Source organism: Pseudochaenichthys georgianus, chromosome 3 (assembly GCF_902827115.2).
Source record: "Pseudochaenichthys georgianus chromosome 3, fPseGeo1.2, whole genome shotgun sequence".
Lineage (NCBI taxonomy): Eukaryota > Metazoa > Chordata > Actinopteri > Perciformes > Channichthyidae > Pseudochaenichthys > Pseudochaenichthys georgianus.
In genome coordinates, this window is record NC_047505.1 from 41,903,695 (window position 1) to 41,924,673 (window position 20,979).

At 39.5% G+C, this 20,979-nt stretch overlaps 2 protein-coding genes across 3 annotated transcripts; both read left to right on the forward strand.

Moving 5' to 3' along the window:
- Window positions 1–3,599: 3,599 nt before the first annotated feature.
- On the forward strand, window positions 3,600–7,062 carry eva1a (eva-1 homolog A (C. elegans)). The gene is made up of 3 exons (XM_034075394.2): window positions 3,600–3,803; window positions 4,520–4,879; window positions 5,695–7,062. The coding sequence occupies exons 1-3, from the start codon at window positions 3,701–3,703 to the stop codon at window positions 5,805–5,807; spliced, it is 576 nt and encodes a 191-aa protein (XP_033931285.1). The 5' UTR covers window positions 3,600–3,700; the 3' UTR covers window positions 5,808–7,062.
- Window positions 7,063–8,403: 1,341 nt separating this feature from the next.
- Window positions 8,404–19,865, forward strand: xkr5b (XK related 5b). Of its 2 annotated transcripts, none has more exons than XM_034075304.2 (13): window positions 8,404–8,633; window positions 9,852–9,941; window positions 10,244–10,349; window positions 10,534–10,700; window positions 12,918–13,051; window positions 13,165–13,243; window positions 13,497–13,666; window positions 13,877–13,988; window positions 14,103–14,273; window positions 14,354–14,538; window positions 14,705–14,788; window positions 15,592–15,772; window positions 15,978–19,865. In XM_034075304.2, the coding sequence occupies exons 1-13, from the start codon at window positions 8,525–8,527 to the stop codon at window positions 16,652–16,654; spliced, it is 2,265 nt and encodes a 754-aa protein (XP_033931195.1). In that variant the 5' UTR covers window positions 8,404–8,524; the 3' UTR covers window positions 16,655–19,865. The 2 variants fall into 2 exon arrangements, with proteins under 2 accessions (XP_033931195.1, XP_033931202.1); XM_034075311.2 differs by having other exon boundaries at window positions 14,726–14,788.
- Window positions 19,866–20,979: the final 1,114 nt, after the last annotated feature.

The following is a 20,979-nucleotide window of genomic DNA, read 5'->3' on the forward strand; positions in this document are numbered from 1 at the left end:
CATGGCATTTCGTGTTCACCAACACGATTTTTAATCTATTGATTCGTGTTCACCAACACGATTCCCCCTTTTTTTTCGTGTTACACAGCACGATTTTAAAAGCAATGTATTTCTACTGGTAATGTGTTTCGTGCCTGCAGCACGTCTTGTTCTCCGGTCGGGTCATGGAAGACCGGAAGCTGTGTGGTTCATAAAAACATGTTCTTACTCAATATCAAGCCACAATTATTGCTTTTATTTTAAATCGTATAATTTCGGACTCTTGTTTCCGTCTGTGAGGAAAATAAATGGGGCTCAGAGCCTCAGAATACTGAAATCTGTATTTTTTAAATCTTTTTTCCTTCTAATTTGTTATTCTTTTCAAAATAACACACTGTTATTTACTCGCCAATAACACACAATTATCCTTGCTTTTATTTATTGGTTTAATTCCATAATCTCGGGCTTTTTTGGCGTCCGTCAGGAACTGAATTTCAAAATAAAAATAACCGGAAACAGACGTAGGCATTTCGAGCGATTACCCAAGATCCTCAGCTATGGTTTAAACGTTTAAACTAGCTGATTGGATGTTTTAGCCACAATGCATGCTGGGATTTGGTGTTTATATGATATGAAATCCGGAAAACATTTTAAAAGAATAAAATAATACTTAATTCCGAGTGTTCTTGCTTTTCTCTTTGAAAGTCATCACATAACGGCATTGTAATACACGGTTCGGCTGCATTACATATTACAGATCTGCCGTAGTTCTTTATTTATAGAGCCCTGATGAGAAGACCTTTGGAAAAACTGGAAGAAATGCCGCCGAAACTGAATACTTGATGTGGATCATAAATATAATCAACAATTAAACAACATCTTCAATTTCTCTTCACACAATACGTCTCCTTGCAGTATCAACACTAATTCGGCTGACTTTTACATTTGATCTAATTCATAGATAGGTTATATTTACACCATAACGGTGCACAGCTGATATAAAAGGACTTGTAGTTTTTAAAGATATTACTGATTTTCTTTGAATATAAGAAGGTAAATACTGAGTCTGAAATAGTATAGCAATATGCTGTAAAATTATGTGAAAGCATGAATAAAACTACACATCTTCAGATGTTGTACATACATAAGTGTCCTACACTAATAATACAAAGTTATTATGGCTGTGTGTACCTTGTGTGCACCGCCTAGTGGTTAAAGCACGTTATTGAATTATTGTTTTTATGTGTTATATTTGATTAAAAAAATACTAGTACATACTTTCATAGGGGGAAAGTAGAAGGTCTGTGATAGAAATATAGAATATAAAAAATCAAGAAGATACTATAAGTGATCTCTACAATAAAACAGTTTAGTGCAGGATGTACAAAGATATTAATAGGAGGTGGTGCAAAAGAGAACAACGAATTAACCTTTATTTAAAAATTAAATAATACTTTAGATTTTCTTTAAATAAGAAAAAAACGTTGGGGGTATCTATCTACAGATACATATTAAGCCTGACAAAGTACTTAACATAATTGCTTTCCTGCAATGTTAACTATGTTGAAGCACTTATTTGAACTGATATTATACATATTAATTATACTCTTATGTATGTAGATAGTATAAGAAATGCGCAGAATATGACAGTTTAATGGTGGAGGTACACACATAGTGATAGATGTCTTGTAATGCACTGTTGAGGAACCTGTGACCTAAGATTTGCATTCATTGCATACACCGTAGTTGTGGATATGATTATGTCAATAAACCTTTGAAAATCTTGAAATCTTGAAAGGGATGTGCAAAATAGCCATAATATACAGTCTTTAATTAACTATTATCAGAGAATAACGAGTAATGAATATACTTTATTACTCGTTTCCATTCATGTCAATTAAAGATAAATGTTTAGTCTTCTCAAGCATCAACTATCAGATATCTCTCCTGATTGTTGGCACTTGACAATCACCTTACCTGAATTTTGCTGTAACTAAAGTCTGACTTAAGGGTTGTTTATATTTCACATCATTAATCAGAATCTGCAAAGTAACTCAAATAAGTGTAGTGGAGTAAAAAATACCAGTTTAACCTCTGAATTGTAGTGGAGTAGAATTACAAAGTAACAATGAGCGGTCATGTGGGTATATATTAATGCTGCGCATTATGGACACAAGCGATTTCCCCCCATTTATTAATTATATGTTTTAAATTTGATAACACCAATGTGTTTAATAATGGCAACTTCTAATTGTGGGAAAAACGAAAACGTTCAGTAGAGACGTCCCATAGAACATTTTGCGATACACAATAGCCAGCATGTGTAGTTCTGGGGGGGCGTTCGATTCCAGTTTTGGATAGTCTGGCGTGATTTAGTTCAATTTCAAACAGCTGGTAACCTTACGGGGACTGTAGTCCTAAACGATAGCTGCGGATTATGGGTAGTGTAGTGTCTTCGGCCATCCTAAACTCAGAAATGTTGACAATCACAATGATGCTCGAAATGTCCCTTATAGGCCTACGTCTGTTTCCGGTTATTTTTATTTTGAAATTCAGTTCCTGACGGACGCCAAAAAAGCCCGAGATTATGGAATTAAACCAATAAATAAAAGCAAGGATAATTGTGTGTTATTGGCGAGTAAATAACAGTGTGTTTTTTTGAAAAGAATAACAAATTAGAAGGAAAAAAAGATTTAAAAAAATACAGATTTCAGTATTCTGAGGCTCTGAGCCCCATTTATTTCCCTCACAGACGGCAACAAAAGTCCGAAATTATACGATTTAAAATAAAAGCAATAATTGTGGCTTGATATTGAGTAAGAACATGTTTTTATGAACCACACAGCTTCCGGTCTTCCACGACCCGACCGGAGAAAAAGACGTGCTGCAGGCACAAAACACATTACCAGTAGAAATACATTAATTTTAAAATCGTGCTGTGCAACACGAAAAAAAGGGGGAAATCGTGTTGGTGAACACGAATCAATAGATTAAAAATCGTGTTGGTGAACACGAAATGCCATGAGACTGGGTTGGCCTGTCAGCCTTCCATCTCGTGCACAAATGTATCTCGTGCCCTCATTGGTTATGTGCGCGTTCATGTGGGTTGGAGGAGGGGCTCTGTAGGAAGTTTGAAGGAAGGGGCAGATTTTTTTCGGCTGCGTACTTTCAAATTCTAGCACACTCGAGCTGGTTTCTCCATTCTTCCTACCCTACCTTTAAGGTCATATTGACAAAGTGCAAATGTTGACTCCATACAGTATGTGTTTGTTTTCAGCCTCAGATCCTCAGGCACTAAATCTTAAGGTCACTTTGCTTTTGGCATCAAGTTGAACTTTGGAATAACTGACCTGATGAGGCTCACTGAATCTGTGACCTTTGTTACATCTCTTCTTACAACTCATTATAGACCTGCTTTTGTCATTTATCTATTTATTGCTTTTATTCTTTTCTTTTGTATTCTTATTGACCTTTTTTTTTTTAGGTGTTTTCCCTTTTCTTTACCCTGTTATGCTTTCACGTCCTAAGTATTCTTTTTTAAATTTGACCTTAATTTATATTGTATTTTGTTTTTGTTTGGCCTTACTGTTTGGCTTTCTGTTATATTGCATTGTGGATATCCTGACATGCTATAATTTCTAACTTCTGTCTAGGGGAGGCATGAAGTATGAGCTCCACTGATCTCTGCAGGAGAAAACAGTAGGCTCAAGTGGCTGAAATCATGAGCGCCCCGATGTCAGGAACCCCAAACATGGAGGTGAAGGTGGGCTACCAGGAGATGGCACTGCTTAGCAACATCCTGGCAGCGTACACCTTCATTGCAGGTGTGCTTCACTGTGTGAGATCATCATTATACTTTTGTTGTGCTTAAAGATAAGAGGTAAGGGAAATGCATTGTTCTCCATCCAGGGGATAATATGTATTGTCTAACTCTTGGACCACTCTTGACTAACAGTTGACCTGTGTTAAAAAAATACTTAATAACCTAAATTTAAAATCCTCAATTTGAAAAAATAATCAAACTAGAAGAGTGAAGATCTCTGCCAGGTGTTTCTGCCTCTCCCCTCCCGAACAAAGAAAAGGTTAACCCTAATTCATTAGTTTTTCCCGGCTCCTTAACTGTCACGATGGTGGAAAACGTAGCAAAAAGAAGATTTATTCATCCCGTATCGTACCTTAGTTATGTGATTTATGACATATCGTGTATGAAATAAATCTGCAGATTACAGATCTGGTTCAAAATGAGACCAAACGTTTCTATACATTTCAAGTTTTGACCAACGAACATACTTTAGATAACTATCTAATGAGCAAGTAGGGAGCAGATCTGCAGTAAGAAAACTTGTTTCTATCTGGCAACAGGTGAACAGGAAGCATGTAGTTGGCATGTTATAAAGAGGTTACCAACAAACTAACAAAAAGACACAGGAGAGGATGAAAACTCTACAGTGTAAACTAGTGGACAGGTGATAGCAAACAACATACAAAAAGTGCAGAAGAAGAACTTTTTAGGTATCAAAAAGTTTTTTTCCTCTCTTAGACCAACCCGAGAGGACAGCCTTGGTGTTTCTGGGCAGTGTGTGTGTCGGCCTTCTCCTCACACTCAGCGCCATCGTCTTCCAGATACACTGTCGAACAGACTGTCACATCGGCAACAGTAAGCACCATCGCCACAGGACCAGGCATCATCCTCATCATCATCATCGAAATCGCAGCTGCCCCCTCCATCCGGCCATTGAAAATAATCCAGACAGCACTGCTGTTGTTGCGGTCAGAGGCCCTGGGCCCACCGGCGACAGCGAATCAGAGGACTGGGACGAGACGTCTGACCTGTCGGCACGGAGACGAAGACGCTTTGAGAGAGCTCTACTGAACGCCACCATGTTTACATCAGCCGAGGGTATCTTACACACAGACACACACTTATATAGTCATGTCTCATATTAAGACCATTAAAGGAAAAAGTCATACATAGTGATGTCATTATGTTACTGAAGTTAACAAAGGAGTCCAATGGGGGTGTTTAAGGCAGGGAGGGGAGTGTGTGAGAGAGAAACTCCCTATGGAGGGAACTTTGTGAGTCAAGCCTTTGCAGACTAGTTACATGCACAAAAACCTATACTATATAAGAGACACTATAGGAAAGGGAAAACCCAAAATATAGGCCCCTTAATATATTTCCCCGTATTTGGATCCCCATCTTCCACAAAGTTGTTGCTCTTCTCCCTGGGGTCCAAACACCTTCTCTCAAATATGATGGAACTACATGGCACTATACAAATACATTTGAAAAACACAACAGGAAAGCATTTTTCCAGAAATCATGACCCAGATTCTCAAAATAATCGACAGACCGTGTTGTGAATTTCACATAGGAACTATCTTCTTTCTACCAAACTACTGAAATACCACCATATCAACGCGCAGCAAAAACTGTGCTTCTACTTATGTTAGAGAGGCTTAACATGACAGATGTAAACGTGAATGGCGTTTTCATTCGTGTTTTGGAATTATGCCTTAAAGATACTGTGTCAGTGTACATTAATACTCACGCACAGACATTTTATCTCTGAGCACTGCTGTCATGCTCATCCTTTGAAATAGTCTGTGATGTGAAAGTTGATGGTTATGCAAATGGACATCATGTGGCCGTGCTTTAACCCCTATGTGTGTGTGTTTGTGTATCTGTGTGTGTGTTTCTGTGTGATTTGTCAGATCTGGACCGGACCCAGAGGCTAGAAGAGCGGGAACGGATTCTCAGAGAGATCTGGATGAACGGACAACCAGACATCAGTACAGTCACTCAAAGCCTCAACAGATATTACTGACGCACAATTCAACAGGATGATAGTCACAGGAATATACAGACAGGCTGGCAGATGGATGAAGAGAAAACAATTAAAAGAAATACACTGGATGGAATCAACATAAACCACCAAAGAGACTCTTACAGATCCAACTATTAGTGACAGTAGTGACTCTGCTCTGTAAACAGCAGGAAAACATATGAGCTGTGATCTTACATACAGTCTGTGAGCTGTGACGCCTCAGCCTCAAATGCAGGATGACACTGAAGTGTTGTGAAGATGTATGTCAACAAGCAAAGACACAACGGACCTACAGAGCACACACTGCGATATGTGACTGCTGTTGCTGAAGACTGTATTTGATCCTTTTTAAACATGTTAAAGGTGCTTTTAAGAAAGATATAGCTGGTTCACAACGAGAGGCAATGCTGCCACAGTTCCTGAGTGTGTGTTTTATAATCTAGAGCTGCAACTATTGGAGGATTGAAAATAATCGCCAACTTTTAAATAATCCATTGGTTAAAGTCCTGTTTTCTCAAATATGGAGATTTCCTGTTCTTCTCTGTTTTATATAACATTAGACTTGCATTACTTACATACATTGTTTTTTATCTAACGAGAAATGTAATGACCTCACTTTAGACCCCTAATAAACTGCAATGCACATTTTTCACAGTATCGCACATTTTAGCATTTGAACAGACAAAGTGATTAATTAATTAATCTAGACAAAAACGGGCATTAATAATGAAATTAATTCTTAGTTGCAGCCTTATTAAGATATATTTGATATTATGTTGTTGCACTTTTTTCAGCTTATACTTGTTTTTGGGACGAAAGCTCAATGCCAAGATACACAAACATACTGGTTCTTTTACTGCTGTAAATCCTCAGATAAGAGAATACTAACAGGACGGACACTTAATGGCTGTGTTGGTTGATAAAATATGTAAGATATAACATCACGGGACTGTTAGGTGCATCTGATACTGATCAGCTGCAGTTGTTTTTGCACATGGACTTGGAACAGCAGGTCATCCTGTTTGGATCAGCCTACAGTATGCTTCTTGATTGGTCTCATTTTGAAATTAGCTGAATTTATAATAAACTGTCATTCCGAGAATTAATGAAAGCTGTTTTCTGTACATATAATTGAGTAAAGTCCCTCGTAACATTTAAATATTGTGGCTCACAGTTCGTTAATAGTTTTTGAGTGCTTTTGGGTTTGTTTTAAATACTGTATGTCTCATCTATTGTGATCTTGTTGATGGCATTTATAATAAATAGATTGATGGCATATTATTGTAGACCAATTCTGAAGTTGGCTTCACGCTTGCTCCTTGACAAAAAAATATAATTAGATGTATGTGTTGTATTTTCGATTAATGTCGAAAGCTCTGTTGCAATAATCTACTAATGTACAACACTTTTATGATTTGTTGTCAATACAATCGACAGAAATAAATATATAACATTAGGCACTTGACACACAAAGGCTTTACAAATCACGAGTGGGGTATTTACTGACATACTGACTGGGAACAAATGTGCCAAAGGCCCCACCACACATATAATGCACGCACTTTATACTTGTTTAGCAGGACACTTCTACGAGCAGGAGTCGTTGGACACAAAGCATGCTGGGTATATGAGGTAATGTACAATAACAATGACCTGCGTAGACTCTATCGAGTATTTTCTGTGAGAATGGTCTATTTTTGGAGTTGTCTCCCCCTGGTGTTCATAAGGGACCCTGCAACACAGACCAACCCTGCAACACAGACCAGCCCTACGTACACTCTGGATACATCATGTCAGTATACAGCTTTAAGTCAAAGGGAGAGCGCCAAATGAAAAACAGCTCATTCCTATCACGAAGCAACATTTCTGTCCCCAATTCTACACTTATATCTTATTTTTAATATATTAATATGCGAATAATTGCCTAAAAGTATATATTTTATCCCATTAACACAGAATAATGCACGTTAAGAAAAACGTTTACATACTTTACTGAGCATTTGTTTAGTGTATATGCTCAATTTTAACATTCCCACAGTAAGAATAATTTTTCCAATAAAATCTTCCAATATTCCAATAAGTCAGTCGAAAAGTCTAAAATACTCAAAATATTATATTACTAATCCATGTCAATCAAACTCTCTCAAAAATATGTGTATAGGCCTATTTAAAAAAAATAAGTTACATTTATATATCAAAGACAAATGGTACATCTGAATTTAAAGCTCGAAACATTTCATATTTAGATTGAACTTTTTTCACAGTTAGAAAATTGTTAAAAATTTGATTTAACAAGTTGTTTTACAATAATCGATGTCTTAGATGCTTTTTCACATTTCATACATTTCAAAGTTGTTTTACGGTGATTTATGTCTCAGATGTGATGAAAATTAGCTTAATGTAAGGACATGTTGTTAAATATATATATAAAAAGCTAAACATTTTAAAACCTAATGTAGGCTATATACATTCACGATTAATAATTTGTAGGCTATGTGCAAAACTGAACATGTTTCCTAACATCTCTCAGGTGCCTGTCTGCTTCAGTCTCTCAGTGCTATCGCTTTAACGGGACGGTGTGACGTTGGGACGGGAGCAGACAGAGCCGCAGCAGCTGGACCGACTCTCGCCGCGGATCAGAACATCCTCACCCTGCGGACGCACTAAGCGTTTCTCACCGTGGATCCGACCGTCCAGGTCCACAATCACAATCCGCCATGAGAGACTACTCCTCCGCGCCGGGACATGGGGGCGCCTGCATGCCGTGCTGCCAAGTTTGCGTGTTCGCCTTTACCGCATTTCTCATCGTTGCAGAGAGGACGGCGCGTGAGTCTTACCTGGGACACACTCACACGCGCACGCACACTCAACACACACGCACATGTACACGCCCTGCGCAGTAATTACAAAACACCGAGTGCAATATAACTATCACTGTTTATGTTGATTATAATGTGGTGGCATGTGTCCAGGCGCGCCCTTGTTGTATGTTATTTGACTTTTTTAGGCGTGCGCGTGCATGTGGCCTCGTGCTTTTTTTTGGCCACTGAAAGGATGTACAGTGTCATTGTGTGAGGGCTACAGCGGCTGCAAGACAGATGCTCTCATATTGTACAAGATACAGGGTTCTGGATGTCCTTTGGTGTGTGTAAAATCGATAATAATCTTACATGTAAAGTTTGACATGTGTGTTCACTTCAGCTGTGATGAATTATAGAGTCAGAGTCTGCAGTCAGCACCAGTGCGCCTCTTTCCTATTTTTATACACTGCATAATATGAAATCCCGTATGCAGCAAAACTGCAGACTCATGGTAGTGATTCCCAGAGTTCCTTCAACAGAATTCCTGAGGGGAAAAACACAGGAGCTATGTTGTCATATTTCAGCGCTCTTTTTTTTGGAGGTGCATGAATGGACGAGGGGATGGGCGTACCCCATGATGGGGCCTGCTGTGCCCGGACAGCCCTTCCGTTTGGCAGCTAAAACGTTTCAGATTACATGGGTGGAGGCAGAGCTGCAGAGCTCAGGGTGATGTGTGTGTGTGTGTGTGCTCGTGTGGGGGGGGGGGGGGGGGGGGGGGTCTGTAAATGAGATGAGGAGCCAGCATATTGTTGTCAATAAACATTAGATGGGATGCAGGACGGAGGTCATATGAAAACAAAATACAACATTCTCTATGTTCTGGCACGCTGATGATGACACTTATTTCAGCACTGCAACATAAGCAGCGTCTTACAAATCACTGATACACCCTTGGCTCTTAGTGTATCGGAACATTGTACAATAACAAGAGAGCTATTATCCTATTGCTGAACATTAGTGATATTACGCATGTGATTTAAAGAGCTGATCTGTTTTAACAGCTTGCAATTATGTATGAAGGCAAGCTTTTTCCAAATATGCACAATGTGATATACTTATTAATCTGAAATGTCTTTGGGATTCAGTCCATATTTTGTACGTGTATCTATGTGAGTACTTTTGGGATTGTGTAGTGTAGTTATCCATAGATTTAAGCTTTTGTGTGTGTCACCTCTTTCCCCAGTGATCTATTGCTTTGTGTACTATCTGTGGGTGGGTCACAACTACTGCTATGCCCATCTTTCCGGCTTCACTGCACTGTTCCTGCTGCCAGGTGAGGTAACAACAGCCACAACAACATCATCAACAACAACAACAACAACAACAACAACAACAACAACAACAACAACAGCATATCCTTCCTATATTTACAAGAGAACAGGGGGTCCTCAATTACAGAGACCAACAAGAAATGTAATATGATAGACAGATAGACAGACAGACAGACAGACAGACAGATACATACATACATACATACATACATACATACATACATACATACATACATACATACATACATACATACATACATACAAAGATAGTTAAAGGTTATATTTGTTTCATTGGGTTTCCCAGGTTGGGGTCCTCAGTGGCTCAGTTATCTGTGGTACCTGTGTGATGGACGCATCCGCAGGAAGTCTCTCACCTGGACACACATACTGCACCTGGGTATCTTCAGAAGGTGGGCAAACCCCAATAACACCAGTTATAACTAGAGAAAATTGTACAGTTTTCCTGAAAAAATCAGACATGCTGAAAGTGTGTTTGTGTTTGATGACTTAACGATGTATGGAGGCATTTCCTCTTCCTCTCTGTTTGTTTCTCTTTTTAATATCTTCTTCTTTATCTACATCTGGCCTCCACAGGCTGTGGGAGTGCATGTGTCTGCAGGACTATGATTTGTATGGAGAGATCATGCAGCAGGCTGACGTGTCCGCCTTGCGTCTGTTCGAAGCGTTGGTGGTGACCCTCCCTCAGACGCTGCTGCAGACCTATGTCCTCATCTGCACTGATATAGGAATCAAATCTCCAGGTAATGAGAGCCTGAAAGGAAATCTACAAGTCAGGTGGCCCAGTAGATCTGCATAACATAATCAGAACAAAGTTTAGAGCATCAATGATTCATATTTGTCTGCGCCAGTGACAGTCAAAGCCAGAGTTATTATGTTTTCGGGTAATCTATCTATGAACGTGATATCTCATCAACGCCTTAAGGAAAGTTCTTCAAATTTCAAAAAAGTGTATTTAACTTGGAAGATAAACTGATTTATTTTGGTCGTCAAAGTTAAATCAAATCAAATCAAATTAAGTTTATTTATAAAGCACATTTTAAAACAACTTTCGGTCGCGCCAAAGTGCTGTACATGAATAAAAAATATACGGAACATATTGCAATTTGTAGCATTTAAGTTAAAAACAACAAATATAAAGGCAGACACAGTTAAAATACAAAATGAAAAATGTCATGCTCTGCTCACTTTTAAAAGGCCAGAGAGAAAAAGTGTGTTTTTAGAGAGGATTTAAAAGCCCCTAGTGTCTGGGCCGACCTCACAGGTAAGGGCAGAGTGTTCCAGAGCCTGGGACCAGCTGCTGCGAAGGCTCGGTGCCCTCTAGTTTTTAGCCTGGTTTTCGGCACTACCAGCAGCATTTGGTCGGCAGACCTTAGAGCTCTGGCTGGGGTGTATCGCTGGATTAAGTCAGCTATATAAGCCGGAGCCAGCCCGTTTAGGGCCTTAAAAACAAATAAAAGGAGTTTAAAATCTATTCGGAACCGAACTGGAAGCCAGTGAAGTGAGGCCAGAATGGGGGTAATGTGGTCACGCCTTTTGTGGCCAGTCAGGAGACGTGCAGCTGCGTTCTGTACTAGCTGCAGGCGTTTTATGGATGCCTGATCCATGCCCACATACAAAGCGTTGCAGTAGTCCAGTCGCGATGTCACAAAAGCGTTAATTACCCTCTCTAAGTCTTTAAAAGATAAAAACGACTTGGTCTTAGCCAATAGTCGTAATTTAAAAAAGCAGGTTTTGACTACGCTGCTGACCTGTTTATCGAATTTAAAAGTGCTATTGAAGGTTACTCCAAGGTTCGTTACAGCGGGGAGGATGTTTTTACTCAGGGAGCCAAGAATGTCAACCTGGGAGGCCGGAGGTTGGGGTCCAAAAAAAAATTACCTCGGTCTTGCTCTCGTTGAGGGTGAGGAAGTTTTGGCTCAGCCAGGATTTAATTTCAGCCAAGCAGTCCATCAATTGCTGTAAGGAGTTGGCATTAGCATTGAGAGGTAGATATATCTGAACGTCATCAGCGTAGCAGTGGAAGGGGATGTTGTGCTTGGAGAGAATTGCACCTAGGGGCAGTATATATAATAGAAAAAGGATGGGGCCCAGAATAGAACCTTGGGGAACCCCACAGGTAAGGGGGGCTTTTGCAGAGGAGAAGGCACCTAGCTGCACTGAAAGGCTACGGTCTGTTAGGTAGGACCTGAACCATGCCAGAGCAGAGCCTGTGATGCCTGCGGACTGTTAGAGCCGCGACAACAGAATGCTGTGGTCCACGGTATCGAAGGCCGCTGTCAGGTCCAACAGCACCAGGACAGCTGGGCTACCTGAGTCGGCGGCTAGGAGGAGATCATTCAAAACTCTTAAAAGGGCTGTTTCAGTGCTGTGCATTGGTTTGAAACCAGACTAGTTAAGGTCACTGTGACCACGCAAACCACATTTTTGGAAATAACTTTTTAGCTAATTATGAGATTTTACACACATTTCGAGTAGGATAGTATGATAAGGTGAGAACGGGCCCAGAAAGGGAGTGACAAAAGTATTATTATGCCTATTATAAGTCTGTTTACAGTACCATCAAAACTATTTTGAGGTAGTCAGAATCAGAATCAGAATACCTTTATTAGTCCCACATGTGCATCGTCACAGCAGGAAAGAGCCACAGACACCTTAATGCTACATATATTTTTAAAAAGTACTAAATTATGATATAATAAAAAAAATAAAAGTAAAAAAGATACTTTTCAAAATACGAATCCTGTAACAGTTCTTAGGATTTAGCAGCCAGGTATATATTACACAGTAAAGTAGTACCTTTAAGGTAAAAATAATGTTACTTTAAAAACCAACCAATTTCTCTGCCATCTATTTCCAGTGTTTAAGTTGAACATGATGTAGTGTCACATTATATCAAAGTATTCATATTTGTTATCCTCTCTGCCTCCTTCCTCTTCCTTCTTCCCTCTCCCCTCCAGCCTCGGTGTGTTTTGTGGTGTGTTTGTTATCTCTTGCCTGGGCCTTGGTCCTTTACGCCCGAGCCTGTTTACTCATCAGACCTGGACACCTACAGATGACCCCCGCTGCCATGCTCTGTCGACTCGTGTGGAGGGTGGGCATCTTCACACAGCTGTCCACCAGACAATAGTATACACACTAAGTATGATTGGCATATGCACATGTTTGGTTTTGTTTGTGTAACGGGTATATTTTCTTTGTCTGCAGATCAGTATGTTAGGATCTCGATTTGCGATCCTCATGCTCTTCACACGTATCTTCAAACAATGGATCCTGGGAGTCATTGGTAAGTCTCATTGCCAAAGCTTCATCCCAAAACTCATATTTTGTCTAGATAATAACATGAGTTTAAAGCTGTAGTTCCCCTCAAAAGCTGAAATATCAATTTTTTCTGTATGGCTATTCAGTAAGAGTGAACAAATAATTTAAGTATTTAAAGATGTTGAATCTTGATTGACCTCATCTTGTCAGGATGTGTCAATAAGTGTGTTTATTTAAATGTTAAAAAATGTAATTGGTTATGTGTGTGTGTGTTTCAGGTGTGCATTGGTTGGGTGCAACTTTTTGGATGGTGTCTCAGCAGACTGACATCATCCGGTCAAGTAATCGATGGAGACTCTTCAACCTCGTTCTGGGAGCTGTTCATATCTTCCTTTTCCTCAATGTGAAGTACGGCCAATCCAGATACCGCATGGCTGGCTTCTACCTGGTATGTGTGTGTGTGTGTGTGTGTGTGTGTGTGTGTGTGTGTGTGTGTGTGTGTGTGTGTGTGTGTGTGTGTGTGTGTGTGTGTGTTGTCAGTTCATGCGTGTGTCGGAGCTTTTGGGCAGGGCCATCTTGAAAATTAAGAAAAAAACAACACATAACATTTGTGATGAAAGTTAACCACCCCCATCTTTTTGTTTTTATTCTTCTTCAGGCCATGTTCATAGAGAACGCTTTTCTTCTTCTGGCCTTCTCGTGGCTGTTTACCATGGTGTCCTGGGACACTGTGGGGATCCCAGCTGCAGTGTTCTGTAGCTTCCTCATTGGTGAGACACACGGCTACACTATGAAAATACTAAGACGTTTTTACACACACTTGCACGCCTCCATTTCAAGTCATCTCTGTTTTCTACTATTTACCTGTTCCCCCCTCTCACCAGGAGTCATAGCGTTGGTGATGTATTATCGTTTCCTCCATCCCAAATCCTTTGAGATTTTCCAGAGTATTCGCCACAGGGGAATAGGCGGAGCCTGTGCTGAGCGTGGATCTACGCTATCATTGGAGGAGAAAGTCACGCCTACTTTCCATCGCCATGCAACAACACTGACCGGTCTGTTTATCCATCTATGTATCTATGTATCTATGTATCTATGTATCTATTGAATATCCTATGGTTGTTAATCTAATCAGGAGGCGGGACCCTTATGGATCTCCCTATCCAATGGGAAGGCTGGAAACATCACCACTGGCTGCTGATTCGCTTAGCCATGAAGACGGGGGATGTGTCTAAGATCTGGTCGTCGTATGGCGAGGGGGGATTGGCCGGACTGATGGGTCTGCCTGAAGAAATCCACTTCCCTGATGTACATCATCGGGTGTGTTGCGTTTTTTTTCCAGCAATTACATTAAGTAGTGAGACGGCAATAAAAACAGTTTCAGTGGAAATATATCTGTCCTATCTGACATGTGGATTAATGTGCAATGTATATTAATACTACTTAAAAAGGGTTTCTCATTGTAATTTGCCCTGGGATTTGTCAGGGTCCACTTATTCCGCCACAGGTTCCTCAGATCTCACAACCAGCCCCTCAACCGGCTCCACCTGAGGTCAGCCCGGCTCCACAGGCAAGATCTGGGTTTCATTTATCCCTCTTTATCAATTACTCACCCCGTGTTACATTGAACTTGTAAAGAAAAGTTATTGATGAATTGATGTAGATGGTGGCCACGTAAAACATAAGCAAACGAAATAATGATAACCTCGTAGAAATCTTTTATAAAATTCTTTCAGTATAATCCAAGTCTCATTTATTTAGTCGTGTGCTAATAACTACATCAAAAACAGATGCATTTTTGCTAACGGCTTGAGACTGTTTAAATGCAAGCATATATATATATATATATATATATATATGGATGTGTGTGGCGCAGTGGACTAGTGCGTTGGTGTTCGGATCAAAGGAGCACAGGTTCAAACCTCACTGTAGTCAGCATGTCGTTGTGTCCCTGTGAAAGACACCAAATTGCTCCTGTGGGGATTGGATTTGGATAAAAGCGTCTAACAAGTATACATGTAATGTAATATACAATTGTAAGGTTATAGCGAGTAATTGATTGATTTGGTCATTATTTTGGAAGAAATACAAATTTAACTGATAATATAAATTAACATTATAGTAGATCTATACTCAAAGCCACTACTGTATGTGTAGGATTTGGTAATGCAGACACATACAAGCTAAAAAGCTAAAAGCAACACAAAGACTACACCAATTTTAATGAAATATCAGTGCAGCTATGATAATAACAGTGTACCGTATAAAACCGTTTTAGAACCTGTGTCAATCAAGGGGTCAGCCATCACATTTGCAAACAGTGTCTCTCAGTGTGTCTGCAGTCTGAGGCTCAGCTCTCTGTCTCGTCCTCAGGTGCTAGCGGACGTCCCACCTCCAAAGCCGGCTCTCTCAACTGTCATAGCCAGACCAGTTAGAAAAGCTCCACCCACAACCATCCAGGATTTGAGACATTTCCCAGAGATCGCCCCTTTCCAGGAGGTCATCATGGAGGAGTCTGCAGAAGAAGAGTCAAGAGCTACACCATCAGAAAGAGGTTGGTTTTAACCCTTAAGAGTGGCAGGGCTGTTAATTCACTAAATTGTTGCTAAAGTTAGAGTATATCTCTCTGGTCCTGTATGTCTTTATTTTTTGAATGATATGATACATGTCATTTGCAGTCATTGTATCTCAAGCATGATTTGACCTTATGAGATGGATACTGTTTTAAACACACTTAATCTTAACTTGATTTTTTAAAGGTGATGATGACTTTCTGAGTGCTGCTTACGCCTCGCCCTCACTTTCCTCCCCGCTGCAACCAGACAGCTTCTGTCACATCGACAGCAACATGTCCCTGACCGAAGCCTCGTCCTCCGTAGCCTCGCTGGACATCAAGACTCCCGTCTGGTCACCTGAGCGACGCTCCTCTCTCATGATCATCAGTTCCCCGGATAAAAAACCATCGCTCCCCGGAGAGTCCAGCCACACGCTGTACTTCAGCGCGGATGCTCAGTCCCCCTCCAGTGGGAGCTATCTTGGCTGGGGCTCTGAATTATCGCCCATCTCCACTTACAGGAGTCCTTACCGGATCAGGGAGGCTCGTTTCATCCCTTCCACACCACGTCTGGAGGCTCGAGCCAGGGCTGAAAGTCCAGGTCCGTCCTCTGTGGTTATCACCCCTGCCACTCCTGGTACAACACCGGTCCCGACCCCAGGAGGGACCCCTGGAACATCGACCCCTACTGCTTCAACTCCCGGTACTACAACACCCGCTGCTTCAACCCCTGGTACTGCCACACCTGTAGCTTTCACTCCTGGTGCTTTGACTCCTGTTTCGACCACACCCGGTGCTCAAGTCGTTCCCCTCACTCCGGTCCTCGCCCACGCTCGCAAACAGATGGTGCAGGTGGTGGACAGCAGAGAGAGGTTGGTGTAAGGAGGATGGGGGGTGAAGGGGAGGATGTGGACAGTGATGTCTTTTTTTTGTTAAGCAGTTATGATATACATAAATTCATGCATCTTGGTTATCTATCTAGGGGGAGTTCAAGGAATACTTCAACCCCCAAAATTAACATTTGTATAACAATTACTCGTATGCTTATGGTACCCTCAATTCTTGAAGAGTCAAAACACTTAATTTAAGTTAACGGGGGTTGCGTTTAACAACAGCAAAACTGTATCAACACATCCAATACAATTAAAGTCTCGTTTATCAAGTCAGAAACGTATTACTTCCCTAACACATGCAATTTTGCTAAACCTTAATTTTAGTCCAGGAACGCTTCTTGGCCATGCCAGTCCGAAGAGTTTATAGGGAAGTTTGAAATGAAAAGGCATGAAAAGGTATGAAAGTGCAGAAGCATTTCTTCAATAATTCAAGCTAACACAGGGGGACTTACAGGATACAAGGGTTACATAATAGAAAATAAGCGTGCATTGGTATCACACTTGCCAACCACAGGAAATTATCTAAATTCTCAATAATAGTACCTCTGGCTTTGCTGTGCGTATAACGGTCTTTAAAAAGGGAAGCGATGCATTAGGACCGCTGCACATTACTGCTAGATGGTTGGTGTGCCGGCAGGAAGGAGGGTGATGTAGGAAACTCTTTGCAAGCTACTGTGAAAAGGCTAAAGGGGAAGCATCTGGTGAATTTAAATGTATGAGGCGAGGCACGTGGTCGTCTGGTTCCTGCCGAGGCAATCACAAGCCATTCTAAATATTCAGTCCTATAAAACCATTAATACAAAAAAATGGTACGCACTACAGATCATTATTAACAGAAGATTGAATCTCGTTACTCATCAAGAGAACACACAGATTCAAAGGTGCTAATGAATGTGGGGCATGCTTTCATTTAGATTATAAAACCCTTCCGATTTTGGGGGGAAATAACCATAACAAACCGCAGGTAGAGTAGACAGCTGAGATTTGCTTTTTTGTTTTACTTATCATAAACATTACGAGCATATTAAATTATGAGCTGTGAGGAAATCAAATAACATGATAAAGTCAGAGACTTTTTGAATGAACCAGGTACTTTAAAATAGTTTACAAACACCAACATGCTGAATCTCTTCTAACTCTTCTCGCAAATGAATCTTTCTTTTTTTATTCTGATATAATCAAACTAATAATCTGCAATGAAATATCAAAATACTGCAAACCTAAAGCTTTTACGATGATGTTGAACATCCCGTCCAGTATTCAGGAAGCCACTCATTCATGCCACGAGTTATTTCCTGTGTCCACTACAGTACAGTACAATACAGTACATAACACACAGTAGTGACACAAACTCTTATTGCAATCTGTTAAACAGTTAATCATCTATTCACTGATGTAAACATATTTTATCCAATAAATGCTCGATTTTTTCTTTGCTAATTTTAATTGCAAACATTTCAGCTGGCACTTTACAGCAGAAGGGTGCAGCTACAGTATCATGATGTGTGTAGACTACACTTTATAACATTAGAATATGTAAAAGAGAAATTGTAGTAGAATATAAAAATATTGAAGGGATATCAGATCCCATTTTATTACATGCCTTTCTTTGTATCCCTATCATTTCTTTTTTAAGTTAATGATGGCTTGTTTTGATCTATTTTACAAACAAATATTTTGTTTGGTATTACATTTTACTGAGTGATTCTTCTCATAGCATTCAGAATTATTTTGAAAAGTGCAACTTTTAAAATGTTGCTGAACAAGAAATAATTTACTCAAATGTACACAATACAGAGGAGAAACCTATTTTAACAAAGTTTAAATATAATATGTATATATATAACTCTAAATGTATCTCATATTCTCTTCTAAAGCCCACTTTACTCACTAATAGGTTTGTCCTATCTTTTAGTTGAACCTCCTATCTTAGTAAAACTGAATTCACAAGTGACAAACAGATTCATTTATTTATGTTGCAATGAGAAAATGCAATTTCTTACTGAAAACTTTGGTTGAACATTTTGATAAAGAAAGAAACAGAGAACATTGTAAGGGGCAGAGGTCTTTAATAGAACTATTGCAGAAAGGGAACATCCTGGGTAATGTGTTACTATGAATGTCAAGCTTGGTCGATGCCAGTATTATGTAACGTTATGAATATTATTAATTTTAATATGTGAAAGCCGATTGTAGTTATACAAAGAACAATATCAGCCTTCCATGTATATTTGTCTTCTGTTTTTATTTACCTATGCTTTATTATTTAAATTTCTTAACACATAATAACTATAACGTAAGCTCTATATCTGACAATGAGCAGTTTGGTAATGAAACATTTTGGGAATATAATTTGTGGTTTATGGAACAATGTACAGAGAAGAACATCCTGAAACTGTGAAAAACTGTTATCCATATACCTGCTGATTGACAAAAGAGTCACTGCATGTTACTCCTTCATCCAAAGAATTATATCTGTTTCTTTAGAGAAAGAAAGCACTCGCTGTAACTTCACACACACACACACACACACACACACACACACACACACACACACACACACACACACACACACACACACACACACACACACACACACACACACACACACACACACACACACACACACACACACACACACACACACTTCATAATAGTTAACACACATGCTAGAATGTATGCGTTCACAAGAGGAATAAGCTAGCTAATGAAATGTATCATATTGCACTAAAAAAAAGAATCTACGCACACGCTTCAGAGTGCAGCGATGCCTTGGCTTGATCGTCCTGACTCAGCGCTTTGCCTTGTAGACACTCAGTCGCTTGTTAATAAAGTGTGTACTGCTTTATATAATACCAATATGCTTTGCTCTCTGTACCTGGTGTGTATGATCATCTTTGCTTGTCTTTCTACTTTGTTTTATTTTGTATTCTTTTTTAATTCCCTTCTTTTATATTGATCACATGTACTGTTATGAAATGTGTGGAGAGCCACGGTGCGGTGTGTCAAGGTTTCACATGTGAAATTGTTGACAGCATTGTTTTCAATGACAGATTTAATAGTTTGCTGATTGATTGTAACGTCACTTAGACACCGGAAGGCCTCCAATTATCAACATGCATCACCTCACCTCTACAAGGATCTCCACAGTACTGTGGCTGCTGGTAGTGAGTCATTAACTGTGCTATTGATGTGGCAAAATAAAGTCATTAGTCATGATCAAAGAGGGCTGTTTTGTGTTTTATTGATGGTCCTTGATTCATTTACAATTAGTGATGTTTCATGTATGTGTTTGTGCTTACACAGATAGGTGGAAATGCATAATCCAAGTGTAAAGTATACAGTGATAATAGTTTTTTTTGACCATTTTGGCTTCAATAATGAAGGTGTTGTTGGACCAAGAATCAGGTAATGAAGCAGAAATCTCCCAACCTGGCTGTAAATATTTGAGTTGATAATGTGCTTTGAATAATTAAGTCCAATACAACTTTATATATTCTTGCATGACATTTTTTAAGCAGCAGCTCATCACACAGGTCAACAAAAGCACCCCACCTAAAAAAAGGATCTGTGTATTTGCCACTTGATTAAAGTTGGTGTGCTGTGCTTATTATATTTTTTTCATCTCATCATTTTTAAAGTCAGATGACAGACTCTTAAAAGGAAGAGAAAGTGACCTGGGGATCAGCATGTTTTCCGTGGTAAGTGATTTACAGCATGAAACAGCTCAAACGGCCCAAAAAAAAAAAATAGATATACAGACAAATACAATACGATATTATACTCTCACTTTACCTATAATAAACGTGTTTTGCTTAAGGTTTCATTATAGGTCTTTTATCGTAACATTTCTACCAAATGAACTAAGGTGTGCTACAAGTCTTCTTTTAAAATAAAACGTCAATTTTTTGCATGTGTTAGTGTGTTAATGGTTAATATGTATATTTTTTATTATACCTTATTATACTCTATTATACCTTACAGCCTACCTTTTAAAATCGAATCAGATTCACATTTCATTAATAATAATCCTAACATTATTAATTATTCTTCTACCATTACCACTACTACTAAAATAATAAAATCGGGTGTGGTTCAGACTGAAGTAGTGCAGCTTTACTCCATAACGCTCTCTTATCATTAAGGTTTTACCAGTTAAATCCAGATTCAGATCATTTGTCTGGATATGTGTCTGTGAATTAAACATTTCTGATGATTTTACAAACCAAGAAACCCACATATTGGAACAAAAAACGAGTGTGACCTTTTCAGCGCCGGTCACATGAGCTGCATCCATGTGACCGGATCACGTGG

What these genes read in the sequence shown, in the direction of transcription:
- eva1a (XM_034075394.2), top strand. Translation starts at nt 3,701, where the DNA reads ATGAGCGCCCCGATGTCAGGAACCCCAAACATGGAGGTGAAGGTGGGC. An exon ending in AGCGTACACCTTCATTGCAG is followed by an intron (nt 3,804 to 4,519) that starts GTGTGCTTCACT and finishes TTCCTCTCTTAG; the next exon opens with ACCAACCCGAGAGGACAGCC. An exon ending in CATGTTTACATCAGCCGAGG is followed by an intron (nt 4,880 to 5,694) that starts GTATCTTACACA and finishes GTGATTTGTCAG; the next exon opens with ATCTGGACCGGACCCAGAGG.
- xkr5b (XM_034075304.2), top strand. Translation starts at nt 8,525, where the DNA reads ATGAGAGACTACTCCTCCGCGCCGGGACATGGGGGCGCCTGCATGCCG. An exon ending in TATAGGAATCAAATCTCCAG is followed by an intron (nt 10,701 to 12,917) that starts GTAATGAGAGCC and finishes TCTCCCCTCCAG; the next exon opens with CCTCGGTGTGTTTTGTGGTG. An exon ending in TCTGTCGACTCGTGTGGAGG is followed by an intron (nt 13,052 to 13,164) that starts GTGGGCATCTTC and finishes CTTTGTCTGCAG; the next exon opens with ATCAGTATGTTAGGATCTCG.